The sequence below is a fragment of the Rhinolophus ferrumequinum genome, chromosome 25 (assembly GCF_004115265.2).
Source record: "Rhinolophus ferrumequinum isolate MPI-CBG mRhiFer1 chromosome 25, mRhiFer1_v1.p, whole genome shotgun sequence".
Lineage (NCBI taxonomy): Eukaryota > Metazoa > Chordata > Mammalia > Chiroptera > Rhinolophidae > Rhinolophus > Rhinolophus ferrumequinum.
Window position 1 is genome coordinate 39,376,660 of NC_046308.1, and position 15,989 is coordinate 39,392,648.

Consider the following 15,989-nt stretch of genomic DNA (forward strand, 5'->3'; position numbering starts at 1 on the left):
GTGCTGTGGATACCATCTCTGAGCTTCAGTTTCTTCTTTTGTTAAATGAGGACAATAGTTACCTAGCTCAGTTGTTCTGAGGATTAATAAGCTAATATATTAATAAGTTCACAGTAGAGTCTCAATAAATAGTATGCCCTTTCCTTTCTTCACACTTTCTTCTATTATGGATAGGATTTATTTAGGTATTTTTACCTACAAATTAGTCTTTCCCTTTGTCTTTCATTTCTCTGATTTGCTGCCTTCTGGCCTCTTCCACTTCCTCCCCACCCTCTGCACATGGTCACTTCTACCTTATTTGCTCACACACTTTCCTCCACCTGGATGGCCCTCACAAAGCCAAATCCTGCCCATCCTCCCATCCTCCAAGTTTCATTTCAAATTGCACATCCGCCCAGAAGAGTTCCTCAGATCAAGTCTGAATCACAAAGCACAGCACATAAAAAGACGGCAGCATAAGCTGCTCACCATGGAGTTGTGGGGAACCTTCCCATTCTCTTTATTATTTTAGTTTGTCAACATTTCATATGGACAGGGATGAATTCAGTAGCACAGAAGAAATCTACCTACAAGTCTGTGTAGGTCAGGGAAGGTATGTGAGGGTCCCCACCATCTCCTAGGAGAATAAGATCTTGCCTTTAAAACTTTGTTTAGCTCTTATGCATACTACCTCCTTAATAGTATTTCAGAATCCAAGGACACAAAAGATGATACATAATTAAATTGCATGGCAATAATGGCTCTGCCCACAAATACCAACTCCACAGTCCTGCACAATGTACTGAAAGCAATCATTTTTTTCTCTGGGCTGAACGACTACCTCCACTCCCATTGACTACAACACCATACAGCTTTGGCGTAGAAAGCTAGCTCAGCACTGATTAAATATGTTTGTATAGAGGGATTTTCCACATTTTTCTCTAAATTATGAATGTTATAACCCTGACTGCAGGTTTATGCTGATAGTAAATAACATGACTTATTTAAATGGCTCTGACTTTATGACTTGTTGTGTTGTCTGGATTTGTCTGAAAGTCTGGGACATACAGACGTGAAGTAATAAACTTCCCCTGGCCCCTGAAATACCTCTGTGAAATTATTCAATCGGGCAGCCTGGCTCTGCCAATAATTAAACATATCTGAACACAGAAGCAATGGTTGTCTCTCTAAGTCCAAAGAAGACTATGTACTTGCTTTGCAACTGTTGCCCAGTCTAATGCCCACTCTGCAAGATCCTGATCAGAATTACCCCTTAGTACATGGAGACTTGATTAACCAAGTGTGCATTCTCCAGTACTTCCCACCAGACCCACATACACAAGGTCTAGATGATATATCTTGGAGGATGTCTCAAATTTGAGCCCTGGACTCTGCCCAAAGAAGCCATGTTCTGTGTGGCTGCTTCTGTCCATTGTTGCTCTCTAAAAAAGGCACATACAAGAACTTCCTCCAGTTCTATTGGCCCAGATGAGGGATGGTAACAAGCTATTCTCAGCAGCCATCGCAAGCAGGACAAGAGGGACTCATCACCACCCTACTGCACTTACTTCACACAAACAATGCCACCAACCTACGCTCCCTGCAGAACAAAAAAACAACCCAGGAACACTTCCACTGGGCAGGAGGAGTTCATAGTCTAACAGAATGGCAGGGACATGGCCTGGCAACAAATTGGATTTGGTAGGGGGCAGACTCAGTATTCCCATGCCATGAATTAACTACATCTGGAAAGCTGAGTGCAGGAGCAGGAACAGAGATTACATTCAATAAACTGGAGACAGGACAAAGGAATATGAGGGAAGTGGATTACAAAAAAGAAAGCTTTGGGAAAGTATTGTAAGGTCCCACTAGATGTGGTGGTCAGTAGAAACCTTGGAGCCTGTCTTCCTTTTGGTGACTTTATGAAAAGAGCATGTTCCCAGAATTTCTGCGTTAGGATACTCAGTACGTGCTATGACTCCCTCCCAAGAGCAGTTAAAGTTCACCAGGGATAAAACCAACCTTTGCTGATGACAGCCACCAGATTCTTCACATGACCCTCGAACTTCCAAAACTCAGAAACCAGAGATTTAAAGACACGTGTGGGGGGGGGGGTGTTAGTTCTTAGCTCTAAGATATTTCTGTTGAAAGGGCTTACAGGTAAAGCAAGAATACTCCAATAGTAATGGGTAAGCCTAATCCAGATCGTGGTTTCTAAAAACATTCCCCACCAAAAGGAATCAGGGTTTCTTAGAGTAGTGGCTGATTCTAGTCTGTGACAGGGTCAAATTAAGAGATGAGTGTGGAGCATTTTGTTATGCCAGAAAGTAAGGAAATGACAGAGTCATGCCAAAAGGACACAGGAAGCAACTTGAAGGGGCCAAATCTGCAACAATTTTGACACCAAAATAATTAACAAATGCAATATGAAATACAAATCATTGAAAAATTAGAAATCCATATTGATAAGCTAGATAGGTGATTTAAATAGATAAATGGATGGATGAATGGATAGATGGATGGAAAGATAGATAGAGGAAAGGCAGACAGGCAGAAGAGAACACAGGGCTCTTCTCTGCAGTAAAATGACATCTGCTGACTAATAAAAATGGACAGAGTGCTGTAGCTGGAAACCATCACTTTGTAGTCATTTGACAAGACCTGACCAAGGTATCAACCTGCTCATCACCCATGAGAGAAAGCTGGACAGAGGGTGGTGTGATGTGATACTGTGAGAAAAACACAATCACCTATGCAACAGTCTGTGTGGGGGATATACAGCAGAATCTGATCCTGAGGAAACATCAAACCCAAATGGTGGGCCATTCTATTTTAAAAAAGGGCAGGCTGTATTCTTGAAAAAAAAAAAATCACAAAAGACAGATAACGCTAAGGAATTGTTCCAGATTAAACAGACTAAAAAGACATAACAACTAAAGGCAACATGTGGCCCTAGACTAGATCTGTATTGAGGGGGGGGGTAAAAAGCCATAATGGACATTACTGAGTCAGTTGACAAAACTGAAATATGGATATTAAGTTATTCGATCAATGTTAAATTTCCTAACTGCAGTTCTGTGAGTGTCTTTATTCTAAGGAAATACACAATGAAATATTTAGGCGCAAAGGGGCATGATGTGTACAACTTACTTTCAAATGGAGTGAGAGAGAATGAAAGCAAATGGGGCAAAAGTCTAACAGAGGTTAATCTGGGTAAAAGGTACGCAGATATTCCTGCAACTTTTCTGTAACTTTGAAATTACTTCAAAATAAAAAGATTTTAAAACAAACAAACGTAGATAGGAATAAATATAGTGGAAGAGAGATAAACAGATGTAGAGGATGGAATCTTAAAGTTGGCATTGGTACTGGTTTAGGGTCTATCTTTTTGGTGGGAAAGGGATGGGTGCTCAAGTCCAATGGGGCAGTCCTTGCTCCAGGTGTGGGTCCCATCGTCCCAGACTCTCCTTCTATCCTTCATATTACTCCTCCCAGTGGCCGCCCGCATAACCACGGGTGTCCAATGTCAGGTCTTCCCAGCAAGTATTTTAATTACTACTAGTATGGCCACTGCCCTGCTGAAAGGGGTTAGATACTCTAGGGACAAAATGAAAACCAGCAAAATGGGACTCTCTTAATAGCCACTGTCAAGTTTGCCCCAGAGAGCAGTGCTAAGCTCTACTCCCTGAAGTCACCCTGACTGATCACCTTCTATTGAAATGAATGGGGCCCTTCTTTGCCGAGAGAGGGCACCAAAGGAGTCAACACAAAGATTTCTAGTCCTTTGACACAACCTGTATTAGATAAAACCGTCAGTCAAAAGGATGGCTAATTGTTCTACGGTGAAGAGATATTGTGTAATTAGAAACAAAATAAAGGTGAGAAAACAGTTTGGTTTAGGGTGATGGGCCTTCCAGAAGACACACCAGACTAGGAAAGGTGTAGGCAGGAATTACATTGTCCTTGAGCTCAATTCCAGCAGGAAGAGAAGTCCTGAGGAAGAAGATCCAGTGTCTCATCTATTCCATCACCACCCCGTTGCCCCCTCTCCCAATCATGAAGCCCCACTTACGGCAGAAGTCGTAAGTTCGCCAGGGGCCCACCTCCACGTCGGCATTCTTGCAAGCACTTGCATACCGAGCCACAGAGTCACAAAGTTCCGACTCGTTGCCTCCACTTTGGCACAGGCGAAAAAGGCAGGTGCGGTAGTAGGCAGTGACATTGACCACCCCATGGCACTCTAGAAAGGAGCTGTTGGAGGGGTCATTGATGATGCCACACCTGGAGCGGCTCCGATAAAATTTGAGCAGCTCTGAGTCATTGTTGCAGGCCTTCAGCAGGTCCCCACACTCCCCGTTGCAGATCTCCTCGAAAGTTGTCCAGCTTTCCAGGAACACTGCCAGGTTGTCCGTGCACTTGCCATTGGGGAGACAGAACTCATCACTGGCATTAGCATTAAAGAAGCCACACAAGCCCCCAGTGCAATTGAAATAAGCGGTGGAGAGCCGGATGTAAAGTAGCCCTGTGTCAGAGTACTGGACGCTCACAATGCCCCTGGACTCTACTGTTGTACTGTTTTTATTTCGATAAATTTCCAGCTTCCCCGAAGAATGGAAAAAAGGTAATTCCACTTCCTGACCGTTCAACTGAAAAATCAAATCAGTATCATCAATTCCAGCTACATGCGAAGTACCCACAATTTCCCAGGCTATGGAATAAAGATAAGGCTTGGCCCCAGGACTAGCCCTTTGAGAAATGTCAAGAAGCTGGCAGTCTGTAGAAACCACACAGACAGACATCCACAGTTTTTCACGAGCATCTTTGTTCCTTTAGTTCTAGACTCGTCTGATTCAGCCCATAAGCTGTTTATTTCTGTATGTACGAGATTCTAAGTAAGATAGCCTGAAACAAAACTGAAATGTGAGCAAAAGCTCTTGTATGTGCGGCTTCCTCCTGCTTCCTGACATCTTTTCATAGACAGCGTCCCTTCTTCCCCACCTTTCTGGCTCCTTCCTTTCCCTTCAAATCTTAGTTTTCCTCTGTCCCAGGCTCTTGGGGGCATAGAGTATATATCTAGTTATCTAGCTGTCCATCCACCTATCTACCTCTTACTATTATTTCAATAAATTAATCTCTGCCAGTGTTTCAAAATGAATAGAACACAGTCCTGCCAGTTTGTGGATATGAGTTTTATTATGTGCTGGTACAGTACTGCATTGACTTTTGTTTTCTAAAGTAAACTTCAGGTGATACTATGAAATGCATGTTAGCAGGAGAAGGAGGATTCCCCCTCCTCCCAGCTTTGCTACTACTTAGCTTGAAGCCCGCATCCCTAATGTAGCCCTTTGGGACCTTCATGTGAAAACAAGGAGTTGCACTAGATTCCTTCTAGAACTAATGATCAATGGGTCTGGATGCCTAATCCTGGCTACTTTAGACCAGGTCGGCAAGGCAGGAGGCACCATGGCAGTCACCCTTTGCATTAATCCACACGGAGTCCCAATTACAGGTAGGAGAGCCAGCAGAGTACAGGGTAAAGAGAACACACTCTGACGCTAGGCTGCCTGGGCTTGACTTTGACTTTGTAGTTGTGTGTCCATGAGTAGGTTACTTAACCTCTCTGTGCCTCAGTTTTCTCATCTGTAAAATGAGGATAATAATATATACATCATAGGATTAAATGTGATATTGCTTAGAATAGTGCTTGGCACATAGTAAACGTCCTATGAGTTAATTGCTGTTATGGAGAACTAGTCCTGGTGTAACTATCTAATTTGAGAAATTCCAGTTTCACTCTATGTCTCCACTCTTATTTGGTTCCGATAGCTAGAAAATGTTCCCATTTTGGAGTCATTGCCTTCCTAGAATCCACTCCTGGTCAGAGGCACAGAGGCAAACCTGAAGAATATGTCTCCTTTACTCGCATGACTCATCGGAAAACTCTCTAGGGCAGCAGGAGTCTTACCTTGACTTCTGAAGCCCCGACTCCTCCTATCTTGACCTCCTGGTTGGCCACCAGGATCCGGAGCCCTCGTAGCCAGCCAGGCCCGGCATCGGGCTTCTTCTTGTTGATGTCGATTTCCAGGTACTCTGGCCGCTCAGGGCAGGTCTTGAGCAGCGTGTAGGAGAACTCGGGGGGGAAGGCGTAGGCGGCCCCATCAAAGGTGTGCAGCACCTGGTTCTGGCTGAGTAGGCACACGGTCTCCCGCTTGGGGAAGCAGCCCCGGTAGCCGTCCTCCACAGCACACACCTCCCCACCGCGGCAGGTCTTGTTGAAGCAGTACACGTCGCCGCCCTCCTCGCACAGGCACTGCACTGTGCAGTTGGCTGTGGCCCAGAAGAATTCCCCCATGGCATAGTAGTGGCCGTTGAAGTCACAGCCACACTTGTGCAGAGGGACACACTGGCTGGTGCTGAGCACAAAGCCTTCATTACACTCACAGCCCTCCGTGCATGGCATGGCGCAGTTCTGAGAGGCCGTCAGGTCCGAGCACGTGTCGGGGCAGCTGCTGGTGCACACGGAATAGTGGCTGAAGCTCGGGCACTGCACCATGGACACTGGCGTGGGGGAGAGAAGAGAGCGTGACAACAAGGTCAATGACCCAGGCGCGAATGGCCTGAAGCCGCCACGCTCAGGGGCCTGGAAGAGCAGTGCTCCTTCCATTTGGTTCCTAGAGTGAGAGCCCGGCAGCCACTTGTTTTGGGAAGACAGACTTGAGGTTGCGTCTGTAGAAACGAGCTCAATTGCTTTCCTAATAACTACTGCGTCATTGACCCGTGAATTCTGACTCTCATTTGACCATCTTGAGTGAAATTAAACTTCAGGTTTCTATCCTAACTAGACTAGACGCATTATTCAATACAGGGTTATTGTCTGGTGATCTACAACCATCAAGATGTTTTAAGATCTTCAATTGATGGACATATAAGTTGTTCTGATTTTAAAGGGCATGGCACATTCTTAGGAGGAAATAAATCCAACTTGCAGGAAAAAAGAAAAATGTAGCTGTTAGAGGAGTAATTTGAAAAAATGAAATTTCTAACAGGGAGATACTTAAAATACCTGGGTGACCAAATAAGACTGTGAAAATGAATTCTCTGGGATGGTAAAAATAAAAAAGACAATAATTTGTGTGCCTGTTCCTTCAGGACACTGGGTTGGAACTAGAACTAGGTACCTTCTAAAGGCTCTTCTTGCCTTGGAAAACTTTGATGCTTATTTCAAGAACATCTGCATCTCTGTAAATGTTTGGATCTGGTTGAGTCCAAAAGGCAGAGGCTCACGAGCCTGGTAAACTAGCTCTCTGAGTTAAATATGATTCATCCCACTGACGAGAGAGAGAGAGAGAGAGAGAGAGAGAGAGAGAGAGAGAGAGAGAGAGAGAGGCTGAGGAATGCAGAAATTAGGAAAGCAGTACTACTAGGAAAAAAATAACCATTGTAGGCAAAAATTTAGTGAGGTAATTTGGATGCTCTTGGATTATACAAGAATCAAAGAGAAGCCATATTCAATCTCAAATTCAATCAGGATTTGGATGCTCCAGACATAATCGAGGCTAGTCAGTCACAAGGAGAAAAAAAATACATTGTCTCTTAGTAGTTTGACCAATACTCAAAGAATTGAATCTGATACATGATAATTTATGTGAACCCAACCTATACTGAGAGGATAAAAACCTCCTTCCAGCCTTGTAACTCAAAGATATTTTTACATCTTCTCCCCTCCATAGCACTCTCAAATGCATGGATTATAATTTTCTGTTTATTCCTATGGAGAAAGTCAAGGACCAGGAAAGAAACACAATTCCAATAAGCTGGTTTTTGTTGGCTTGTTCTAAAAATTTATATAACTAGGAAAAGGAGGAGAGATTTAAGTGGGATAGAAGGAAAAAAAATAATGAGATAACAAAGTGGTACAAAATGCTTAATCCAAAAGTATAATTCCAAAGAAACTGGATTTCCCCACACTGTTTGGGCTTTTCCTAACCACTCAACATTTCAGAAAAAGGGCTTCTTTCCTAGTATGCTATATATCCTATCTGTAGCCCCTTTTTCCACCAGCAGCAGCAGGTCAGCCAAAATGCTACAGAGCAGGAGACACAAAACCTAAAGGGGCGAAAGTGGAGAAGAGCAAGCTAAGGAACAAGTGCTGTCAGTTCTATTGGGAGGTGAATTACTTTCCCAAAGGCTGGTTTTGATCACCCAGGCCAGTGTCTGCATTTACTCAGCAGCCACAAAGATAGTCACCTATACCTCTGAAAATCCCACCTCCTTGTACAACTCTGGGATTGCCATACCCTACTACAGGGCCTTCCTCTGCCCAAGTATTTCCTGCCACATAGTTTATGTTTCCAGACCATTTATGCTCATCAATGGTTTCTTGTTTTCTGGCTATGATATTGGGTGGGGGGCAAAAGTAATGATCCTTTTACAGTTCATTCTTCATAATTTGTGATATTTCAACCTCACCTCCACTGCCAATTTGTGTTAACAAGGAGATTTCAGAGGAGCCCAGAAACCCTCGCCCTACCCCCTTGCACAGAGTGGCCTTCCACTTAGATGGGATGCCAGCTTACCACACCCAGTCTGCAGTCGCCAGTCTCCAATCGGAATGCCAAGGGCTTGGCATACAAGAGCGTAGGCCTGGATGGCTTGACAGAGAAGTGTTCCGTTGTCCCTGACGCTGCACAGGTCATACACACAGCTGTGCACAAAGGCTGTGGGTTCCACAACAGTGCCACACTCCCACAGGGGGCCGTCCGTCTTATTAAGGAAGCCACAGTAGTCAGAGCCAAAGTAGAGGGCCTCAGTGGCAGCATCACATTGGGTGCAGTTGTCCACGCAGCCTGAGTCACACTTCCACTCGGCATGGTAGACCCGCCAGCTCTCTCCTAGATCCAGGACAGACATGGCTGGCCTGCCGTCCGGCCGGAGGAAATCATCCAGCGGGTTTTTATTGTAGTTCCCACAGAGTCCACATGTGGAGTTTATATAGGAGCCTGGGATGGAAATGGAGGCGTAGTGCTGGCCATCAAATGTCACTAAGAGCCCAAAATCCGTTTCCACAGCAGTAGACATGCCACTCTGGTAGATTTTCACTGTCCCCAAGTCTAAGGTGACGGGCAAAGAAGTCACTAGGTCATTAACCTGCCAACAACAGTAATAGTAAAAGGCAGGTGAACAGGTGCCAGGGCAATGCATCCAGCTGAGGTCAGGACAAAGGAGGCAAAGCAGCTCATGCTCCAGAGAGAACGCACCCCCCGACCCCCAAACTGCCTGGGCTCTAGTAGGCTAGCCTCCTATTAAGGCAGAGGACGGGGGGAACCCTCAAGAGCAGCCTGGCATGGGCCAGCTGAGCACCGTGCATTTAAGCTGTGGCAGATGGGCATTACTAGTGCCACTCCAGCCTCCTCTGGGGGCCAGGTGGTTGTCAACTCTGCCTGCTGGCTCTAGTGCTAGCTTCAAGTCTCTTCTCGAAAGACTAGTTACCTCGCTCTTCCTCTAAATTCATTCTTTAAATCCCAGCTCAAGTCACTTACTTTCCATTCCTGGCTCAACGCCTTTAGCAGTCCCTGACCCCTCCTCCCAGCTGAAGTGTGTACTCTAAACCATTCCCCACAAGTTAGCATTGAGGCTGTCCTGTCCTTATTCTCTGAATATTTCACCCTGTCACTTCCTGATACCAGGACTATGTCATGGAACCATTTAACAACAAATTGGAACACCTACTGTGTACCAAGCACTATGTTAGGTGACGAGAAATAAGGAATAAAAAAAATAATTGCTCCTGGCCCTCATGAGTTCTCAGTCTACTGAGGAAGAGGGCACAACTGATATTTATAATATACTGTTTTAAATATGTGTTAATAGGTGACGCAATGAGAGAACAATAAATGAACACTTAATCTAGCTGGTGGAAGTCAAGTAAAGCTTTTTAGAGACAATTAAATCTGACCCGGGCCTTTAAAAATAAACAGAAATGGTCAAACGCAGGGTGGGGGACAGGGAATTCCATGACAAAAGAATAAGGGCAGGGTGGAGACTGCAGAGATAGCTGGAGACATGGGTGAGGTCCATTCTTTCAACAAATACCGATTTAGCCTTTTCCGTGTATCAAGCATTGTTCTAAGAGCTGGGGATTGGCAACAAGCAAAAACACCTGCATCGTGGAACTTATATTTCAGCTGAAGAGACCAACAATAAACAGAATAAATAGGTAAAGTACATAAGTATGTCAGAAACATTTCTGCAGAAAACTAAAGCAGCGAGTGTGGATCAAAAATACTAGGGATGAGGGTTTCTAATTTTACATAGGATGATCAGGGAAGAAGACCTCACTGGGAAGGGAACATTTGAGATGAGGAAGCCAAACCGTACTGTTATCTGGGGCGAGAATGGCTCACACACAGCAAAAAGCCAGGCCCTAAAGTGGAGTGTGCCGGGGCACTCCTGGGACCCCAAGGGCCAGTGTGGCTGGAGCACAGAGAGCAAGGAAAGGGCCCTGGTGAATGACGATAGACAGATAAGAGCAGACAGAACAGGGAGGGCCTTTCAACCACTGTGAAGACTTTGGCTTTGACTGAGCAATACAGACAGCCAAGAGGGCGTCTAGAGCAAAAGATCAACTTGACCTGACTTCCGTTTTTAGAGAATTGCTCTGGTGACTATTTTGGAAACAGGCCATGGAGGGCCTTTGGAGTCACGTTTTAAAATGAAACGAAACAAAACAAAACAAAATCCCCATAAAAACAAAAATAAAATAAAAAACAATAAAAATCTTGGATTTCTCTTCTGTAGGGAGAGCTCCAAAAGATTGTAAACAAGGAAATGACATGGTCAGACTCGCATTTTAGAAAGTCCATTTTGGTCAGCATGAAGGACTCATTAAAATATGTCCAAATTAGAAGCAGGGAAACCAGGCTGGCAACTGTTGCTAGCATCCAGGAATGATGGAGGATGAGGACCTGAACTACATATGGACGCAGAGAGGGAGGGATGAGCCCATGGAGTACACTCAGCAGGATCTGGGGGTATTTTGCAGTGGGGAGTGAGAACTGAAGGGAGAATCAAGAGTGAATCCCAAAAGTCTGGCTCACTTGAGTTGGTGGCTTGATAAGCCTCCAACAGAGAGTTAATTTTCTCTTTTTCACACTTAGCATGCCTAGGAACTATAGACATCATATTTGTGGGCTGGGATGGACTGGTTAGTCCTGGGTGGAACTGACTGTAAATGCACATAGTCTTTGCAGGCTGCCCTGGACCCATACTGATTTCTAGCACACAAGAAGGACAAGGGGTCTTTAGTGCCACCATTATTGCTACTTTCTGTGTTGTCTAGGAAGTGAGACAACAGTCTATCCAAGCATTGCTCCCAAGATTTACTATGGCAGATACCATCTGTCTCTGGAGATTAGTAAGACTTAAGGGGGCAGGGGACAAGAAAAACATGCCTGAGAAATAGGTCGTCCTACAGAGAGCTAGAAGTAGAAAGAAAAACTTAGGCATTAATTAATTTATCCTTGTCTCCGAGGTAGCAGTTTGGCAACAAAGGTGAGAAAAATCATACTATAAGGAAGGTCAATTAGCAAGAGCCCTGGATGATTACTAGGTATTGCCCTATGCTGAGATACAGAAAGTGCAATCTTCTCTAAGGTTGGTACAATTGTAAATGCCAAATACAGTTGACTCTTGAACAACACGAGTTTGAAGTATGCAGATCCCCTTATACGAAGATTTTTTTTTTTCAATAGGTTCTATAAATGTACTGTCTCTTCCTTAGGATTTTCTCAACATTTTCTTTTCTCTAGCTTACTTTATTAGAGTATAGTATATAATCCATATATAACATATAAAATATGTGTTTATGTATTCAGTAAGGCTTCTGGTCAACAGTAGGCTATTGGTATTTAAGTTTTGGGGGAATCAAAAGTTATGTGCTGATTTTTTATTATGTGGGGGTCTGCACCCCTAAGCCCCACATTTTTCAAGGGTCAACTGTATATCCATTGCTGAATGCTCTCATCTCCTTTCACGTAAGCTCCTGCTAACATAGGGTAGTCCTTGTTTCCCAGGACAGAAGCCAAGGGGTAGACTATCTCTGGATATTGCAACAGACCCCCACCCCCTCAGTTTCTCTGCAGTGGATCTTGTCCCACTGAGACTGACTTTATCCTTAGGCTGAAGTAGGCACCAGTACTTCCTGTTTCTACTCTTCTTCCTGGCATAAGTGTTCATTGTATCTCCTTTCACTCTCACACGTCTCATTTTAAACCACAAATTATACAGTCCTTACGTGTGTAGCTCACAGTGCTCAGAGTAGGAGCTCCCAGAGAACTCTTACCCGAACATCTTATTTCATTGCTCCAACCCCAGTCCTCAACTCTTTATTAACCAACGGTTGATGAATCTCACCTCTATGCTTTCCTTCTTCTCCCTGTATTCTAGTCATTTCCTGCTTTGATGGTGTTTCTCGCAGGATGTGGGCAGGGGCATGGTTAGGAGAAAGAAAAAGAATCCTAGAAGCATAGGTCTTAGAATGGAAAGAGATTTCAGTGGGAATGGCAATGTGGGAATGAGCAAATGCCAAGTGTCTACTGTGTCCCAAGCTTTGCACTAGATAGCATACATGTGACTATTCTAGTTCATCCTCACCATAGCCTTAGAAGGTCCTTATAATCTCCCCCTTTTGCAAATGAGGAAATTAAGGGTCAGGGCTTGCATGACTTGGAGGTGACAGGGTTTGCCTTCACTAGCTGGGCTCCAAGCTGTGTTCTCTCTACTATTCCCTGCTTCTTCTGCTAGTCCAGTGCTAAGTAGGGGTAGCCAAGTCCACTACAGACCCTGAGCCCTGCCTCCTCAATACTATCTCCCCATTTTACAGATGGAAAAAATAAAGCTCAAAAAGGCTGGCCACTCAGCTGGCAGTGGTGGCACAGGGATTGAGCAGCTCCGTCCCCAGAGTCTGAGCTCTTCATCACCATGTGCTAATTGACCTTGGCACTCTTTTCAATGGAGCCTCCTAAACTACTAAGGTTTATCTGGGGGAGAAATAGGAAAACTGATAAGTATTAGCTAGAAGGAGATATTTATTATATATGGGTTTTAGCTGGCTTTCTTTGGTCCCATTAGCATATAGAATCCTATACTGTTTATTTCGTTACTTGAGAGCAGTGGAAAGGGGCGAAATCCACGTATAGAAGCCAATTCCTAACCCCAGTATGTGAAGAAAGGCAATCTCTAGTTTCCAAGAACAGATCTTAGTGGCCATTCCTGGCCGGCCCAGCGTGTCTGAAGAAGTCAGTTGCCTTGCAGGACATCGGGCTCCTTCTTGCTTTCCATCCCTCTCCCTGCCTGTCCCCACTTCACCCTGGGTAGGAGCTGTGCCATCCTCCGAGCCACCCCCTCCCCAGCAGAGCAGGTGTATTCAGAGACACTTGGAAGCCATTTGGCAGAAGGAAAAGGAAGCCATTGTTAGCTTGCAGTTGGAGTCACATGACCTTTTCTTTCTGAAACATTTACATTCATGTCCACATCTCTCTGTTGCTACAGAAAATTGAGGAATCCATGTTCTACACTTGGACGATGGAAAAGAGCCACACAAAATAAGCATAGCTGCAGGGACTGAAAGGAATGCTGGTGCCCCTTTCTTTCTAAAAAAAAAAAAGTCTGACTGAGAGCAAAAAAGAATTTTAATCAAAATGGAAAGTAGGAAAAAAGCATGAAGCTTTCTTTTTCAACTACAGATATTATACACATCACCCCCACAATACAGGAAGTTAGTGAACATTTTTTTGGTTGAAAATGTTAGCATCTATATACAAGAATAAGTACAGTGCTCAACAACACAGTATAAACTGAAAGTGGAAAAACTGCAAACCTCTGTACCCAAACTCTTACCTTTGATTTGATACACAAAACTAAGATTCTAGAAAGAGCTGTCCCTATGGAGACTGACCTAATGATAAGCAAATTGGAATGTCAACCACAGTAATAGCTCCCTTTCCTAATTATGACACTGATAAGCTGCACCAACCTAGGAAGGGTAGAACCAGAAAAAGTGGAATTAGTACCTCGGTTCTGCCTTTTGTTGAACATTCTGCATCAATTAAAACTACCACAAAGAAAGAACTCCTTGTATTGGCATCAGTTCAGCTTTGTAATTTCTGTGATGACCTCCACGCTTGCGGATTAAGAATTGCATGGGGTGGCCGCAATCAATCCCTTGAGGTCTTGGTTATTATTGCTTGAATAAATACACAGCTGCAACAAGGTCTTCATTAACACTATGAAAATCGGAGCCTCCATATATTGAATAATTGCTGGTGGCTTTCTGCTCTTCTTCTTTTGTCAATGCCCCGGCTTGAAATCCAGGTGGACAGTGACAGAGATGATTTGCATATGCTAAACAGACCAGCAGAGAGCCATCTTCTTCTCTCTCATTCCAGGCAGGAGTGGGGGATTCTGTTAGAGGGGTGTTTGGGCAAAAGCTTTCACCGGAACTTCCTATCCAGGCTTCACTACAGAAGTCCCCAAGCCCCCTCCAGGTGCCTGCACAGGAAGTGCCTCTAGAAACATTTATCAATTTGGAGGTTTCTCTGAGAATGAAGCAGCAGCTCTTAGGCAAACAGGATGGGGGCAGGGGTGTGTGGATGGTTAACCAAAAGCTGTACTGAATGGTGGGTTTGTCCTTTGTGTTTACACCATCTCCAAGGCATGGCCATGTGGCTACCACTGTTTCAAGCCAGGTCCATGAGAAACTGAACTTACCTCCCTTTCCCAGTCACTTCTGAGTTTGAGTGTGTGTATGTGGTGTGTGTGTGTGTGTGTGTGTGTGTGTATGTGTATACACCACTGTTTATGGGGGAACCAGAAATGTAAATGCACTTTAAGATAAATAGCAGATAGATATGTCAAAGAGGGAGGTTAGGTTAGCTCTTGTACAAATAAAATTTAGTTTAGTAAAGAATTTTACAAGGTTTTTGCAAGGCGGATAGTGTCATGCATCAGTGTGGTACAAACAGCTACTAGTAGAACCAGTAGATCTAGGCAAGTCTTCCCTAGGCTGAAGACTCTCCAGCTTCTCCATCTCCCTGCGAAGGATGGAGAGGGTCTCACCTGGACTTTTCCATAGCTTCCTTTGGGGATGAGAATCTTGTAGCCATTCACCTCCACAGAGAGCTCCTTCACCCAGGAGACAGCTGAGCCCCCACGGTGTTCATTCTTGGCCTCCACACTGAAGAAGGGGAGGCTGGAAGTCTGCAAACATTGCCGTGCCAACAAGTAGGCACAGGACCCTTGGAAGTGAAAGAGGAAGCCATCGAAAGTGTGATAGTGCGGCTCCCCAAACACCACGCATGTACTGGTCTCCACGGGGGTGCAGTAGAAGAATTTGCCTTTGGGTTCACACACTTCGTAGGGGCTACAAGAGGCCTCCTGGCAGTAGATCTCATTGTTGAAATCCAGACAGCGGCACTTGATGGTGCAGTTCAGGTCATCCCAAAACACCTCCCCTCGCCGAAGGAACTGTCCTGGGGAATAATGACATTAGAGCCAACATTTACTGAGCACTTATCCTCTGTGCCAGGCATTGGGCTAAACGCTTGACTTGCATTATACCATTTAACCCACAAAAGAACCCTATGAGGTACGTATTGTTGCCCTGACTTGACAAGTGAGGAACTGAGGCTTGAGAGAAATTAAGTAACTCATCCAAGATCACTCAGCAACTCCGTGGTGAAGCTAGGATTCCAAGTGAGTCGGTTTGAATCCAGACTAAACTCTTGGCATGATCTTTTCCATGCTGGTAAGCACACTCTTATTCAAAGAAAGATGTATTATTTTAATCCATGGGCAAGGCATAGGAATTATATCCTTCCTTTCAGCAATAAGAAAAAGGGTATTCCAAAAGAAGGCCCAGCTTATTCACGTAATTCAGCAACACTGGTCACTTGTTCACTCATCCACTCATTCAACAAACATTTGTTGGGGGCACAGTATGTGTCAGAAAAGGT

General features: G+C 44.5%; 1 protein-coding gene across 1 annotated transcript in view; it reads right to left on the bottom strand.

The window, feature by feature from the left end:
* The window catches only part of TECTA (tectorin alpha), an 87,232-nt gene that overhangs the window by 51,854 nt on the left and 19,389 nt on the right, over positions 1 to 15,989 (bottom strand). The window contains exons 7-10 of the mRNA XM_033097891.1: positions 15,094 to 15,506; positions 8,556 to 9,126; positions 5,945 to 6,537; positions 4,052 to 4,625 (exon numbers count right to left, since the gene is read on the bottom strand). Coding sequence (XP_032953782.1) covers positions 4,052 to 4,625; positions 5,945 to 6,537; positions 8,556 to 9,126; positions 15,094 to 15,506 — 2,151 coding nt within the window. The remainder of the gene's footprint in view (positions 1 to 4,051; positions 4,626 to 5,944; positions 6,538 to 8,555; positions 9,127 to 15,093; positions 15,507 to 15,989) is intronic.